The sequence below is a fragment of the Balaenoptera borealis genome, assembly GCF_965194805.1.
Source record: "Balaenoptera borealis genome assembly, chromosome: 16".
NCBI lineage: Eukaryota > Metazoa > Chordata > Mammalia > Artiodactyla > Balaenopteridae > Balaenoptera > Balaenoptera borealis.
In genome coordinates, this window is record NC_138872.1 from 81,917,901 (window position 1) to 81,933,540 (window position 15,640).

General features: G+C 48.2%; 1 protein-coding gene across 1 annotated transcript; it reads right to left on the minus strand.

Annotated features, from left to right (window-relative positions):
• Nucleotides 1-382: 382 nt before the first annotated feature.
• PILRA (paired immunoglobin like type 2 receptor alpha) lies at nt 383-15,427 on the minus strand. Its single transcript, XM_082361665.1, is given in 9 exon segments — nt 383-620; nt 622-714; nt 887-918; nt 1,147-1,196; nt 2,215-2,245; nt 4,562-4,643; nt 4,645-4,760; nt 14,226-14,615; nt 14,930-15,427. Coding segments are annotated over 9 exon segments (879 nt in total). The 5' UTR covers nt 14,985-15,427; the 3' UTR covers nt 383-590.
• Between the last annotated feature and the right edge of the window lie 213 nt (nt 15,428-15,640).

Here is a 15,640-nt window from a genome sequence, read left to right on the forward strand (position 1 = left end):
TTGCCTCAGCCTCCTATTAGCTACATGGCCTTGGGAAAAGCACCGTAACCATTCTGGGTCTTGTTATCCTGCCTCAGATGGTACCTCCAGTGCCATGTAGGGTGCTTGATGATGCTGAAATGAGGTGATGCACGTAAGGCACTGACACAATGCATGCTAGTTATCTTCCTAAGGAAAGTAGAATGGTTAAAGTAGGGGGACAAACCTTCGCTTCCGGACTGACTACCAGTGTTTGGGGATTTATTGGTCCCTGGCCTGAGGCAGTCACTGAACAAAAGGACTAGGGGAGGGATCTGGGTGTGAGCTATCTATTATGGTTCATTTATGGCAAGAAGGACAGAAGTTGAAGGTGATGTCAGCTTTCTCCTTAGATGCATTCAGGCAAATTGTACAGGGACTTTTATTTTTGTGGTCAAGGGCTAGGAAGTTGAAGAGGGAACTGGAGCAGGTGGCTGTGTGTCTCTCAGGTCCTTGGTGGCCTTCAACACCTGCTGGCTTCTGAGTCGTCTGTGTCTGTCCAGGGTGATTATGAGGAACTGAGATCCCTGTGTGCAGCTGACTCTAAGCAGGTCCTCACTCAGTCCCACTCCTTAGGCCTTTAAGACAGAGTATAGCGTCTCCCTCCTGGGGGCCCTCTTGGGGAGGTGGGTGGGGAGGCGCTGCTGGTGAGGTCAAGTTGGAGAGGGCGAGGGAGGCATAGAAGATGTCGTCATCCTGGGGGAGAATGGAAAGGGGAGGGGGTTAGGCAGCAGAGGGGGAGCTGTCCCATCTCAGAGCCGCAATCCCACAGCTGATGCCCTGCCGAAACCACAGTCCCTCTGTTCTTCCACCCCACCTTCTCCAAACTTCCCTTTAATTCTTTCAGGACCTAATCTGAGCCGCTTACCTTGGTGTCCAGCTTGGGGCCTGTATGTTGTCCTAGAAAAAATCAAGATGTGCCAGGGTTAGGTGGCCTGGCAGCAAGGGTAGAGAAGTGGGCAGGGGGCTCCAGTAGTGAGGTCATCTTTAGGTCAGGAACAGGGTCTGGGGGAGGGTGGGTGAGGCAGGGGAGAGAGGAGGATGCTGAGGGCACGTGTGTGGGGAGGGGGTGTGTGGGGAGGAAGGAAGGCCCAGGTGGAGAGCGGGGATGATGGTGGCAGGACCTACCTTTATTCCCAATGTTCTCGTATTTCTCCTCCGGGTTTTGGAAGGATCCCCTGTGTGGGAACAGGAGGGGGGCGATGTGTCAGAGGCTGGACAGAAAAGAGTTACCACCTGCATCGGGCTGGTTCTCTTGGTGGGGGCTCTGTGACCTGCCCGGCCGCACTCGGAAGATGAAGGCAGAGGTTTGAGGCTCTCAGAAGGAGGCCGCCTGGATGGGGTTGAGGGGTCATTTGCGGTGTAGCTCTGTCCCTGAGTACTGACTGAGGTGGATTGTTCTGGAGAAGCGGCTTTACTGCAGGGGCACAGGGAGGAGAAGCAGGAGGGGGAGCTCCTGTCCTCTCTGCCGCAGCGCCTCACTTAAAACTGGAACATGAGAACCAGGAAGCTAATCTCAGGTCCCCTGGGCGGTGCTCAGGCCTTGGTCCCCAGAGGAGACGCCATCGCCATGGGGAGGGGTCCGAGGAGGGCAGCTGTCAAGAGTCAGGAGGGAGAGAAAGGAGGGAGGGGCTGCGAGAAGGAAAAGCCTGGAAGTGGAAGGAAAGATGGAGGAAGGAAAGAGGGGGGCCATGAGGAGGGTGAGAGCGCAGGAAAGGAAGAGGAGCTGGGGCCCCAGGAGAGGGAGCCAGGCTGGGAGCCGGGAGGGAAGTTGCTCTGAGAAAAGACAGAGGGCGGAGCAGCTGGAGGTCGCGCACGTCACAGGGGAAAAGGACAGATTGGATGAGGAGCAAGAAAGAGGACAGAACGTGGAGGTGGTAGGTGTGTTCAGGAAGGATGAGGTGGAGAGAAGCCAGGATGAACTGGGGATGAAGGAGGAAAGGGGGAGCCAGAGAAAGACAGAGGGAGATGTTCCGGGAAAGAATCAGAGAAAGTGCTGGTCCACTGTTCTCGATTTTTTAAAGAGCTGGAGCCTCCGGAAGTGAAGCGCCTGGCCTGTTAGGGGACTTGGGAGGGTGTGGATGGAGAGTCCAGTCGGGGAGGGGCTGTGAAAGGCTCCCTAGTGCTGTTCTCAGAAGGAAACTTCCTGCTTCACAAAACAGCACCCCCCTCGCCCCTTGGAGGAGAAGCGCTCACCTGGCTGGGGTTCTGGCTTTAGTCTGCAGACCTGTAGGGGGACCAACAGTGTGTCAATGTGTCATCCATGGAGGCCGGTCTCCTGCCTGCCTTCTCTGCCCCGTCCCACCCTGAGCTCATCCTTGGAGAGACCAGAGCAGCGAAGCAGCTCGGCTGAAACCCACCTGGGAAGGGCTGGGACCTGAGCCTGCACCCAGCAGGCACCCTGAGGCTGCCCACACCTGTCCTGCCTTGTCCTCAACACCCATCAGGAGAGCAGCTCTTCCCTGCACCCTGCGCCCCTTCACCTTCTGAACACATTGGACTTGCCCACTTCCCCCAGCTCCAGTGACCTCTGCTCCACTCAGCCACACCCTGGGCCTTTTATTTTTTTTAATCACTCGAGCTGAGACCTCTGACCTAGTAAATGCTAGTATCATTTTTATGCTACTACTGTCTTTCCTTCCAGCTCTCTTTTGTCATCATCCCTCTGTACCTGTGCTTAACCTCACTAACTCTTGTCTCTTGATGATCCACTTTCTTTCAGGTTATCCAGGCTCCCTGCTGAGCCCTCTACTCTCCATCTCTGCCCTCTCACTGGCTCCTTGACCTCCTGTGTTCCCCTGTCCTTCTGCCACACTTGCTGACACATCTTCAGTCCTGGATGTGTCCTAAGGCAGGGAATGCTGTTTGCTTCTCTCAATATCCACTTGCTTCTTCTTATTCAGTTACAGAACTTTGATTTTATTTGGAGTGGCAGTGTGCCTCCCTACAGATAGATGTGGGACCTATGACTAAATATAGCCAGTGAGATATAAGGGGAAGTTGTAGGTAGGACTTTCAGGAAGGCTCTTTAAAAGGAGGACAGACAGCTGGGTCATAGTCTTTTTGTCCTTTCCTCCTACATCCTGTTTCCTGTTTAGATTCACAAATAATGCCTGGAGTCCTAGCAGCCATCTTGCACCATAAAGCAGCCTCCAGGATAGAAGTCAGTATCCAGCACAGTGAGCAGAAAGGTGGGAGCCTGAGAGCCTAAGGACGGTGTCCTCTGCTTTCTGGCTCCAGATCCTTTTAGATGAGGAAAAAAATAACCCTCTGTGTTACTTAACCCACTGTTACTTCTGTTCTCTGATGCTAGCAGCTAAACACAACTTTTTTTTTTTGGCCGTGGCACGGCTTGCGGGATCTTGGTTCCCCAACCAGGGATCGAACCCAGGCCCTCGGCAGTGAAAGTACAGGGTCCAACCACTGGACCGCCAGGGAATTCCCTGAACAGAACTTTTAATCAGCAATTCCTAAAGGTTTCTAAACCTGCATGCTTGAATACTGCTGAAAAAAACCATAGTCATGTGCAATGATGCTTGTACAGATTTATGGCTTCTCATCTGAGTTGATCCTCAGATACCATCTTGCATTTCCTCAGTGACTATGTCACATTTTCTCTACATCTTGAACCTTCATCCTCACTCTCAGGACACAACCACTGTGGTTTTTGCTCTGCAGAGCTAAAATAACAATTTTAGAGTGACCCCAGCCTGGCCCACCTCTGGCCCTTCCACTGCAGACTCTGTATGTGCAAGGCCAAGCTGAGGTTGCCACATTGCTTTATCACATTGCCGCTGGGATCAGAGGCTCTGGGGTGTGATTTCCAAGGTCTTCTTCTCTCACCTCCTGCCTCCTCCACAGCTGTGAGCTACTTAGAGTTGCCAGCATGGTTTCCTTCCCCTGGAAGGACAGTGACCTCTACAGCACCCTCACCACCTGCCTAATTCTTTTTCATTCTTTGAGACTTTTTGCAGGTGTCATTTCCTCTGGGAAGTCCTCCTTGATTACCCCTCCTTCCTCCCAACCTACCATAGCTCTTTGCAAATGAGGCCATTAGCCCTTGAGGCAACTGTCTTCCCCATATCCTCCTATCCCCCAGTTCCTTGAAAGCAGGGCCTATGCTTTACTTACTTTTGCATCTCCAGTTATAACCCAGACCCTGGAAAATGGGTGTCCAACCAGTGCTTGCTGAGTGGAGCCACCTTCCTGTCCCTTCTGTTCTCTCCTTAAATTTCCCAGGGCAGACCATCCCTACCCTTGCACCAAAAGGTGGGGACAAATGAGAAATGATTAAGTCAAATGAAAAGAACTGGAAACGATCAGATTTGTGGAGAGGGATTGGTCTTGAGCCGTGGTTCCCAAACTTGACACACAAATACCACCTGAGGAGACCATTAAAAATGCAGATTCCCAAGCTCAGATCTCAAGCCCAGCAGGGATCTGCATTTTTAATGGGCACCTGTGGTCATTCTGATGCAGGAGGGTTCTGAGAAACACCCAGCTGGGAATCTTGGGGAGAGATTGGGGGTCCCAGACCACTTACCTTTGCTTCTCTTCCACCTGAGGTACACAATCAGTCCCACAATTGCAGTTATGAGCACAACGCTGGCCAGTGCCAACCCGACTGACTGTAGCTTCAGTACTCAAGGGCCAAGACCATGAACTCCTTTTGCTCTCTGGGACCCTGAGGCCAGCTGTGGTGGTGATGGTGGTGGTGGGGCCTTGAATTGTTGTCTTGGTGGCTGGGAAGACATGAGAAATATGCAAATTCTTCACTAAAGGGCTGGAGGTATCTGGATGAAGCTGTCACGTCTTGTTCCCTAGTTTGGGGAATGTGGAGGGGGGGAGCAAGTCTCTGAAGCTCTCCCACAGGGAGGGGAGTAACAAAGGCAGATGCTGGAAGCTTTGAATCCTCATCACTCTGTTTAAATCCTGACCCTACCACTGATCAGTGCTGTGAGCTCAGAACCTCATTTCATCACCTACAAATAGGGACAACTAAGTCACAGGATCAAAAAAAAATTACTGTGGTAAAATACATGTAACACAGATTTACCATTTTAACCATATTTAAGTGTATAGTTCAGTGACATCAAGTGCATTCACATTATCGTGCAACCATCACCACCATCCATCTTCCGAAATTTTTCATCTTTCCAAACTGAAACTCGGTCCCCATTAAACACCAACTCCCCATTCCCCCTTTCCCCAGCCCCTGGCACTCACCATTCTACTTTCTGACTCTAAGCATTTGACTACTCCAGGTACCTCATAGAAGTGGATTCAAACAGTATTTGTCATTTTACATGATTGTCTTAATAAGTGAGAAAACATCTGTAAAGCACCTAATGTATATTGGAAATATATTATTACGGTTAAATTAATATGTATTGAACTTTAGTTCCTACACACAAGGATATACAATGGAGAAAAGACAGTCTCTTCAATAAGTGGTGCTGGGAAAACTGGACAGCTACATGTAAAAGAATGAAATTAGAACACTCCCTAACACCATACTCAAAAATAAACTCAAAATGGATTAAAGACCTAAATGTAAGGCCAGACACTATAAAATTCTTAGAGGAAAACATAGGCAGAACACTCCATGACATAAGTCACAGCAAGATCCTTTTTGACTCACCTCCTAGAGAAATGGAAATAAAAACAAAAATAAACAAATGGGACCTAATTAAACTTAAAAGCTTTTGCACAGCAAAGGAAACCATAAATGAGACGAAAAGACAACCCTCAGAATGGGAGAAAATATTTGCAAATGAAGCAACTGACGAAGGATTAATCTCCAAAATATACAAGCAGCTCATGCAGATCAATATCAAAAAAACAACCCAATCCAAAAATGGGCAGGAGACCTAAATAGACATTTCTCCAAAGAAGGTATACAGATTGCCAACAAACACATGAAAGGATGCTCAACATCACTAATTGTTAGAGAAATGCAAGTCAGAACTACAATGAGATATCTCCTCACACCAGTCAGAATGGCCATCATCAAAAAATCTAGAAACAATAAATGCTGGAGAGGGTGTGGAGAAAAGGGAACCCTCTTGCACTGTTGGTGGGAATGTAAATTGATACAGCCACTATGGAGAACAGTATGGAGGTTCCTCTAAAAACTAAAAATAGAACTACCATATGTCCCAGCAATCCCACTACTGGACATATCCCCTGAGAAAACCATAATTCAAAAAGAGTCATGTACCACAATGTTCACTGCAGCTCTATTTACAATAGCCAGGACGTGGAAGCAACCTAAACGTCCATCGACAGATGAATGGATAAAGAAGATGTGGCACATATATACAATGGAATATTACTCAGCCATAAAAAGAAACGGAACAGTTATTTGTAGTGAGGTGGATGGACCTAGAGACGGTCATATAGAGTGAAGTAAGTCAGAGAAAAACAAATACCATATGCTAACACATATATATGGAATCTAAAAAAAAAAAAAGGTTCTGAAGAACCTAGGGGCAGGACAGGAATAAAGATGCAGACATAGAGAACGGACTGGAGGACATGGGGAGGGGGAAGGGTAAGCTGGGACTAAGAGAGTGGCATGGACATATATACACTACCAAATGTAAAACAGATAGCTAGTGGGAAGCAGCCGCATAGCACAGGGAGATCAGCTCGGTGCTTTGTGTCCACCTAGAGGGGTGGGATAGGGAGGGTGGGAGGGAGACACGAGAGGGAGGAGATACGGGGATGTATGTAAATGTATAGCTGATTCACTTTGTTACACAGCAGAAACTAACACACCGTTGTAAAGCAATTATACTCCAATAAAGATGTTTAAAAAAATTAAAAAAATAAAAAGATAGGTGTAGATGTATATGTGTTGAAGTGGAAAGATACTTGAGGTCCATGAAGTAAACATAGCAAGCTGAAGAGCAGAAAAGTATGCAGTTTGATTCTATTGTGTTCCATCTCTATATATCTGTAACTATATCTACATCTGTAGAGAGAACATTTCTGCAGAAAGAGGTAATGGCTGAGACATAAAGTGGAGAGAGGAACTTGTTTTTCATTTGATTCCCTCTGTGTGACCATTTTTAAAACTATTCACAAGTATGTATTTCCAGTACTTTTATTATTTTTAAAACGTAATATTTATTTTTATATAAGTTGTATAGGCACATAATTTAAAGAATCAACAAATTCCCTACAGGTTTTAAAAACAGCACCCTCTGCATAAGCCTTCTCACTCCTTTCCCACTCCCCAGATGGAACTACTTTCAGCAACTTTAGCTATTTTTTGGCATTAACCTCATATTTCTAAGTCACTGGCTTTTACTGCTATTGTTTGATCTTGTTGTTTTAGGTAGTATCTAGTCCTTCCTACTATTGAAATCCAGAATTTAGATCTCTTACATCCCCTTTTCTTCAACTTACTCAACATCTCAGCGTTTGATATTCTCCCTTTCATGAAACATGTTCTTCACGTGGCATCTGGGACACCATCTCTCTTTGTTCTTCTCCTCCCTCGCTAGCAGCTCCATCTCAGTTTTCTTTGTTGATTCCTCCTTGTCTTCCCACCTGTAACCATCAGGGTTCGGTTCTGGGACCTCCTCTCTCTACACTCACTTCCCAGATAATCTCATCCTGCCCTATGGCATTAACCACCAGCCATACGCAGAAAACTCCTGAACTTACACATCCAGCCATCTCTCCCCCTGCACTTGGAGTCATATATATCTCACGGCCTCCTCACACCTCTTGTTTGTCTGGTAACATCTCAAATTTAAGATGTTCAAAACAGAGCTCTTCATTTCTTCTCAAACTGTTCTTCCCTCAGCTCCCCCTCTCAGTAAATGGAACGCCATCCTTCAAGATGCTCAGGCCAAAGGCCATAGAGTCATCCTTACTTCGTTCTTTCTCTTCTCCCATCATCTGCAAATCCTGTCTGCTCTGTCTTCAGAATATAACCAGCATCTGGCAACTTCTCACCTGCCCTGGCTGTCACCCTAATCAAGCCTCACCATCTCTCACCTTTTCCCGCTTTGACCTTGGTCATCTGTGCAGTCTTATTCTCCACACAACAGCCGGAGGGACACTTCTACATTGTAAATCCAATCACGGTGCTCCTTTGCAGGAAACCCTCACCTGCTCCCATCACTCTTGGAGTCAAAGCTCTTTCCTTGGGCTTCCCTGGTGGCGCAGTGGTTGAGAATCTGCCTGCCAATGCAGGGGACACGGGTTCGAGCCCTGGTCTGGGAGGATCCCACACGCCGCGGAGCAGCTGGGCCCGTGAGCCACAACTACTGAGCCTGCGCATCTGGAGCCTGTGCTCCGCAACAAGAGAGGCCGCGATAGTGAGAGGCCCGCGCACCGCGATGAAGAGTGGCCCCTGCTTGCCGCATAGAGAAAGCCCTCGCGCGGAAACGAAGACCCAACACAGCCAAAAATAAATAAATAAGTAAATATTTAAAAAAAAAAAAAAAGCTCTCTCCTTGGCTTTCAAAGCCACCCGAAACCTGCCTGTTCTGCCCTCACCTCCTGCCACCCTCAACCTCTTCCTCTGCTGCAGACACGCTTGTCCCACCTCACGGCCTTTGCCCTTGTTGCTCCCTCTTGACTGGAACCTTCTTCTCCAGACCTCTCCCTCACTTCCTGCACATCTGTGCTTAGGCTAGATTTTTTTGCTCATTTCTCCAGATCCCTCCCCAGCTCTTCTCCACCCTGCTTGGTGCCTTTGGAGGCTGGTCTTAGTGGACTCCAGCCGTGGGCTCAGGGGGAGAGGGGAGTGAGTCAGGGCATAGCGCTTGGGTCCCTCCCTAATGGGCACTGTATTAGTCAGTGTTCTCCAGAGAAACAGGAACCAATAGGATATACAGAGAGAAATAGTTTTAATATGAGGGATTGCCTCTTCAATTATGATGGCTGAGAAGTCCCACACTCTGCCATCTGCAAGGGGGAAGATTCAGAAAGCTGGTGGTGTCGTTCCAGTCCAAACCCAAAAGCCTGAGAACTACGGGGGCAATCGTGTAAGTCCCAGTCTGATTCCAAAAGCCCGAGACCACGAATTCTGAACTCTGGGTGCAGAAGAAGATGGATGCCCCAGCTCAAGTGGAGAGCAAGTTGGTCCTTCCCCTACTTTTTTGTTCTACTCAGGCCCTCAAGGGATTGTCTGGTGCCCACCCACTGCTAATCTCCTCTGGAAACATCCTCACAGACACACGCAGAAATAATGTCTTAGTAGGTATCCAGTCAAGTGGACACAGAACTAACCATCACGGGCATGTGGACTCTCTCTCCCCAGAGGCCACAGCTCCTCTCTGGGTCCCAGTACCTACTTCCTCCCCTGCTTCTTAGGCCTGTGGCTGGTCCCAGGTGTCTCACTGTCCCTGACTGGTTCCCTACCCTGTGCCCCCTTTAAAACTCTCCTCAGTTACCCTGTTTGAGCAGCTGCCTCCTGCCGGGACTCTGGCTAATATCCCCACGACCTTCCCTGTTCCATCTGAATAAAGCAGCACCCCCAGCCCCTCTATCCACAGATTCTGCTCCATTTTCCTGCTTTTCTCTTCTCACCACCACCTGACACACAGAATTAATTTGTTTGCTTTTTTTGTTGTATTCTCAAGCGTAAGTTCCATTGTTAAGGACATTTTCATTTTGTTTTGTCTTAACTGCTTTATCCCAGTGCCCAGATTAGGACCTGACATATAATAGGGACTCAGTCAGTACTTGTTATTTCATTTGTTAAATGAATAAATGAAATAATTTTCCCTTGGAATTTCACAACATTCAACCACTGTCTTCCAGCTTCCTCTATTGCTATTGAGAGAGTCAAGCCGCTCTGATTCCTAAATCTCTTTATGTGGCCAGTTTATTTCCTCCTTGGAAATGTATTGGATCTTCCTTTATCCCTGGTGCTTTGAAATTTCATGTTGCAGTGCCCCAGGGTTGGTCTCTTTATTTTTATCCATTTTGCTGGGTTCTTTCATTCTGGAAAATTTCTAGAGTAATTTTGTTGATAATTTCTTCCCCACGGGCTTCTTTTTTCTTTGTTTTTAAAACTCCTATTATTCAGGGGTTGGAACTCTTGGACCAATTCTCAATTTTTCTTATCCTTCCTTATAACTCCTATATTATATTTCTATGGCTGCTATGACAAAGTGCCACAAACTAGGTGACTCTAAACAACAGAAGTTTACTCTCACAGATCTGGAGGCCAGAAGTCAGGAATCAAGGTGTCAGCCATGCTGCGCTCACTCAGGAGGCCCTGAAGGGGAACCTGTTCCTTGCTTCTTCCAGCTTCTGGTGGCTGCTTCATTACAGTCTCTGCCTCTGTGGTCACACTGCCTTCTCTTCCATCTGTGTCAAATCTCCCACTGCCCCTCTCTTATGAGGACACTTTTATTAGTATTTAGAGCCCACTCAGATAATCCCAGATAATCTCATCTCAAATTCCTCAACTGAATCACATCTCCAACAGTATAAGGCATTATTCACATTATTCAGTATAAAGTTCTGGGGATTAGGATGTGGACATGACCTTTGGGGGGCTGCTGTTCAACCCACTACAATATCCAAATCTTTGAATTTTTTTCTACCTTCTGAGATATTTCCACAAACTTCATCTTTCAATCATTTATTGAGTTTTCCATCTTTGCTAGTATACCTCTAATTTCCGAGACTTCTTTTTTTGTTTCAGAAGCTCCTTTGTAAAGCACCCTTTTGTGTTATATACATGAAATTCCTTAACTTTCTGAGGATGATAGTTATTTGAAAATTTTAATCTCCTTTCATTATTTTGGATTCTTCCAGATGCCCTTCCCCCCCCCCCCCGATTGTTCTGTTCTCTGCATTTCATGGGAAAAGCATTCTTTAAATGTTTAGTTCAATCATTTTTAAAACAGCATCTCTAGCCTCAAGCAACCTGGGCACAGCTGAGGTGAGGGTACAATCCTTAGTGCAGGGGATTTGGTGCAAGGCCGAGACCCCAATCACCTTACCCCCTTGGCTCCCAGCATGCAGGAAGCTGTGTGTGTTATAGCAGAAAAGGCATGTCAGTTAGTGGGCTGTAGAGTGATCTGTTAGATTTCTAGATCTTTTCAGGCCCATCAGATAGATATCCCAGAGAAGAGTCTCCTAATATTCTGCCCTTGGTGGGTGGGTTGTGGGTACCAGCCTGGCTACCTGCATCCTGGGAGGCTCCCACAGGGGTCAAGTTGTTTAAGGTCTCATCAGTTCACCAAATCTCCAGATTTAAGAACTAAATCCTTGTCACCAGTTAGGGCCCAGGGTACACCCCCCAGACTCCTTGTGGATTATCGTAGAAAGCAAATATCCACTCTTTGGCTGGGGTGTTGGGTGGGGGTATGGAGGTGTCTCTGCTTCTTAAATACGTTTCAACTAGTCCTCTAGTTTTCAGACCCCCTTCCACCCCCAGTTTCACGAGTACTAGGAGCTGCCATTCCGGACCCTTTAAAGGGTTTTGCAGTGTAAATCGCCTTCGTTCTGGGTGTCCCTGCTGGTGGCTTAGGGTTTAACTCCTCTGGTCTCCTGAGCCAGTTACATTAGTCTCTCTGTTTCCAGCGTCCCAAATTTTGTTTTTGTTCACCTGGATTGCAAATACTTTGTCCTTGTGGGTTTTTGTCTTAAAAAATTCCCTTTGCTGTCATTTTAGTAGATTTTGGGAGGGAGTGGAGATAAACATGGGCATATAACCCAGCATCTTGGCCAGAATTTGTGCATTACTTTTAAAATGAAAATTATAACAAGTATACATTTTTTCAAATGTTGCACATTAATAATAAAAGTAGAGAATAGGAAAAAGTCTTGTGAGGCATTTACATGATCTTTGGAAGAACATTACAAAGGTTTACTGAGGGATATAAAATAGGACCCTTTCCTCAGTGAGAAGATTGCACATCGTACTGATTTCAGTTTCTGTCAATTGCTTTATAGGTTTAATGCAATTCTTATTTAAAAAATCAACATAAGCGTTTTTCTAGGTACTTGGCAAACTTATTCTAACATTTATGTGGAAGAATAGGCAGGCAACAATAATAAAGTTTTTGAGGAAGAAATATGTGGTTGTGATGGAAAAAGTCTTAACAGTCATTGAAACATGATAAAGTTATAATAACTAAAACAGTGTCGTACTAATATAAGAAAACACAGACTAGTGAAACAGAATAGACAGACCAGAAATGGATGCTATTCTACAAAAGAACTTAAAAGCTAGGCCTATGAATCAATGGAAAAAAGAAAAAATATTCAATAAATGAAGTAAGGACAACTGATTTGTTTCTTGGTATAAAGATCAACTTAGTTCTTTATCTCACACCATATACCAAAATAAATTCTCACTATGTTGAAGAATTTTATTGTGAGAAGTAATCAAATCTTACAAAAATTAGGAAAAAATATTTTCACCCCTAGTGGGATGTGGGGTTTTCGGCTTAGAAATAAAAGAGAAAAACTACAAATGAGATTAGATAATTAGATTTGGCTAGAAAAGTAAACCGTTTGTAAAAAAAAATTAATAAGCCAATCTCAAACTTATGAGTTATGTTTGCTACAGATATTCCTTTGGTGTGATTTTTTGCATGGTGGTACTTCACTGGGATTAAAACATTTCTTTTTATTACTTTCTTGTATCTTTTAAAAAGTAATGAGCATGACCATCCAATTAATTGAATTAATTGAAAAAAATTAACTTACTGATGAAAAAACTCAGAGTAAATGTGACTGAAACACAGAAATGAGAAAAAGAAGGAAGAATTAGGAAAGGAAGAAGAGGGATTTAAGGAGAGACGAAGTCCCTCAAAAAAGGCCATTTAAGGAAATATGGAGGAGGTGCAGGAAATATTAATCCAAGGCTGTCTTGCTTAATTCAGGTTGTCAGTCACTATCTATTTGCTTTAAAACCAGCATAGTGGTCAAGAAGGGGCAATGGTTTTCCGAGGGGGAGACACGGGGAGTGTCCATCCCAGCTGGGAGCAGAAATTCATCACTGATACTGCTTAGAATTGCCAGCACAAGTGATTATAAAAAGCAAACAAATGTAGACGATTTTCAAAAAAATAATCTACAGACAACACACCCCTTTATTGCCTGTGCCTGGGAGAGAACCCCTCACCTCTGCCCTGGAGTCAGATACACTGAGGTTCAAGTTCCAACGCCCCACTGAATGAGAGAGGGAGATCCGTTGATGCTACACGTCCATTATTAGGTGAAAAATAGTCAAAACGAGATGATCAGGTCAGTAGCTGAGGCCAAGCGGCTCATGGTTAAGAGAAGAGGCTCTGGGGTTAAACTGGGGTCAAACCCCACCTGCACCAGGAGTGACTTCGGGCAGGTGTTTGCTGTGCGAGCCTCGGTCTCCCTTCCTGTAACAGGAGGACGGCAGCAGGGCCGACTGTTACCGGGGTCGTGGGGAAGGTTAGCTGGGGTTTAGCTGGGCTGATGCTGCCAAGGTGTCCAGCCGGGACGCAGGGCACAGTCAGCGGGAGCTGCCGTTACCGCTGCTGCTGCCTCGTCATGACCAGGACAGAGGAGCGAGATCAGGGTGGACAACGGGGACAGTGTGACGAGAAGCACACAGGGAGAGGTGGGGGGCGGCAAGGAGGTAAAGAGGATGGAAGCGGGGGGAAGAGGAGATGGGAAAGAGATGGGGTGGGGGTGGGAGCGTTGAGGGCCGTGTTCTGGGGAGCAGAGCAGCAGAAGGAAGGGGGAGATGGGAAACAGGTGATGGGGACACGGGACGCCTCGGACCACCATTGGTGGCCACCACACACCTATTGTGTGTGTGTGTGGGCTGAGCTCATGGCCGTGGGGAGACAAGACATGGGGTAGCTGAGCCTCCACACATGGACACATGACAAAGGGGAGGCGGCCGCATCCCAAAGATGTCAAGTCACCTGGAGGACATGGGGTGAGGGCAGGGGAGGGTGCAGCCCCAGCTTGGAGCAAGAAAGGAGAATAGCTGGGAGCCCAGAGGGTGGAAGGCTGAGGATGAGGGAGGGGGCTGGATCTGGAGGGCAGAGAGGAGGATGGGCAAGGGAGGCAGCCCAGGGTTGGGAAGATTAAGGTGAAAAGGGGTTGATAGAGGCCTGGGGAGGAGTAGAGGGGGCAAGGAGAGGAGTTTGAGAGAAGAGAGGAAGAGGGGGCCTGGGCCAGGCCTGGGAGACAAGACCCCAGTGGCCTCCAAGAGCCTCAGGCAGGACAGCGGGACTCACTGGGGATGACGGTGAGTGCGGTTCCCTCGATGGACTGCCACGTCTGCTTGCCTTTTCTCAGCGTGTCCACCTCCACCCGGCAGAAGTACCTGGACTCATCCTCCCACCGCAGTTTCGAGATCTGGAGGGAGCCGCTGTGCCCACCCTTTGTCCAGTTCAGGAGGAGCCGGGCCTTGAAATCCTTGTGGATGAACGGCGGGGTTGTGTTGTAGATGAACTCCCCAAAGTAGTGTTTCCATCTCCAGAATATTCTCACGTTGGGAGCCTTGGCTGATGCCCAGGAGTAATAGAAGGAGAAGGGGATGTGGATGGAGCCACCCTTGGGGGCTGAGAGTTCCTTTGGTTGGTTCATCCCAAAGTCAGTGCTTGGATTGGGTTCTGCCCAGTGACCTAGAGGAGGGAGGGAGAGGGAGAGACTTTGAAGGTGACCCCAGACCGTCAGCCACCCTCACCTACAAGGGGATGTGTGACAGGTGGTAGGACTGGCCCTCTGGCCTGGGTGAGCCCCTCTCCAGGCTTGGGGCGGGGAGGAGGGTGAGGGGTTGGGGGGACCCGGCACTGTGGGACCAGCTCTTTGTTTGTTGGGGGTGGGAGGCCTGGCCGGCTACCCCAGGGGACACTTCTACGGACACGCAGCCATAGCCCCTCCCTGGGGGGGTGGTCCCTGCGGCCCTGGGCAGGGCAGGACAGTCCCGGCCTCTCACCTGCCTGCAGAGATGCCAGGGACAGCAGCAGGGGCAGCAGCAAGGGCAGACCCATGGCCTTGCCCTCCTCCCGGGATGAGAAGACAAGCAGAGCCTTCAAGGCCAGAGGGGAGGCCTGTGGAGGGGCCGCCTGCGGGGAATCTCAGCACCAGGAGAGCGACGACCAGGCTCCTTCAGAGGACTGAGGAGGGTAGCGGCCTTCCTGAAACCTGCCCACCCCTGCCGTGACTGGCACTCCTTTATCAATGTGGCTTCTTTTCCTATATTGCAAAAGGGCCTCTCTGTGGTCAGTGCAAAGGGAACCATGATCTAGGGCTCCCTGCCCCCCTCTGCACACTGAGGGGCTGGTCCTGACCTGTGCCAGCTGGGGCCTCGCCTCTCTCCCTCAGCTCCCTGCCTCTGCCACCCCCTTGGCATCTCCTTAGGAGTCAGTCTCTGTATCTCTGTGTGTCTCTCTCTTCTTTTCCCTGCTTCTCGGAGTGTCTCTCTCCTCCCAGGGAAAGGGGCGACAGCAGAACCAGTTCAGGCTCCTTCAGGGAGAGGTCCACGGCCCTGAGTCCCTGCCCAGCTACAGCCCCTTAGAGAGGAGGAGGAGGAGGAGGGAGCTGCTGGTGGTCAAGCCTCAGCCCCCAGCCCAGGCACCAGGGGCACCCAGCATGCTAGTGGTCTCTCTCTCTCCAGGTAGGGGACACTGCAGTGCCCCCCTTCAGT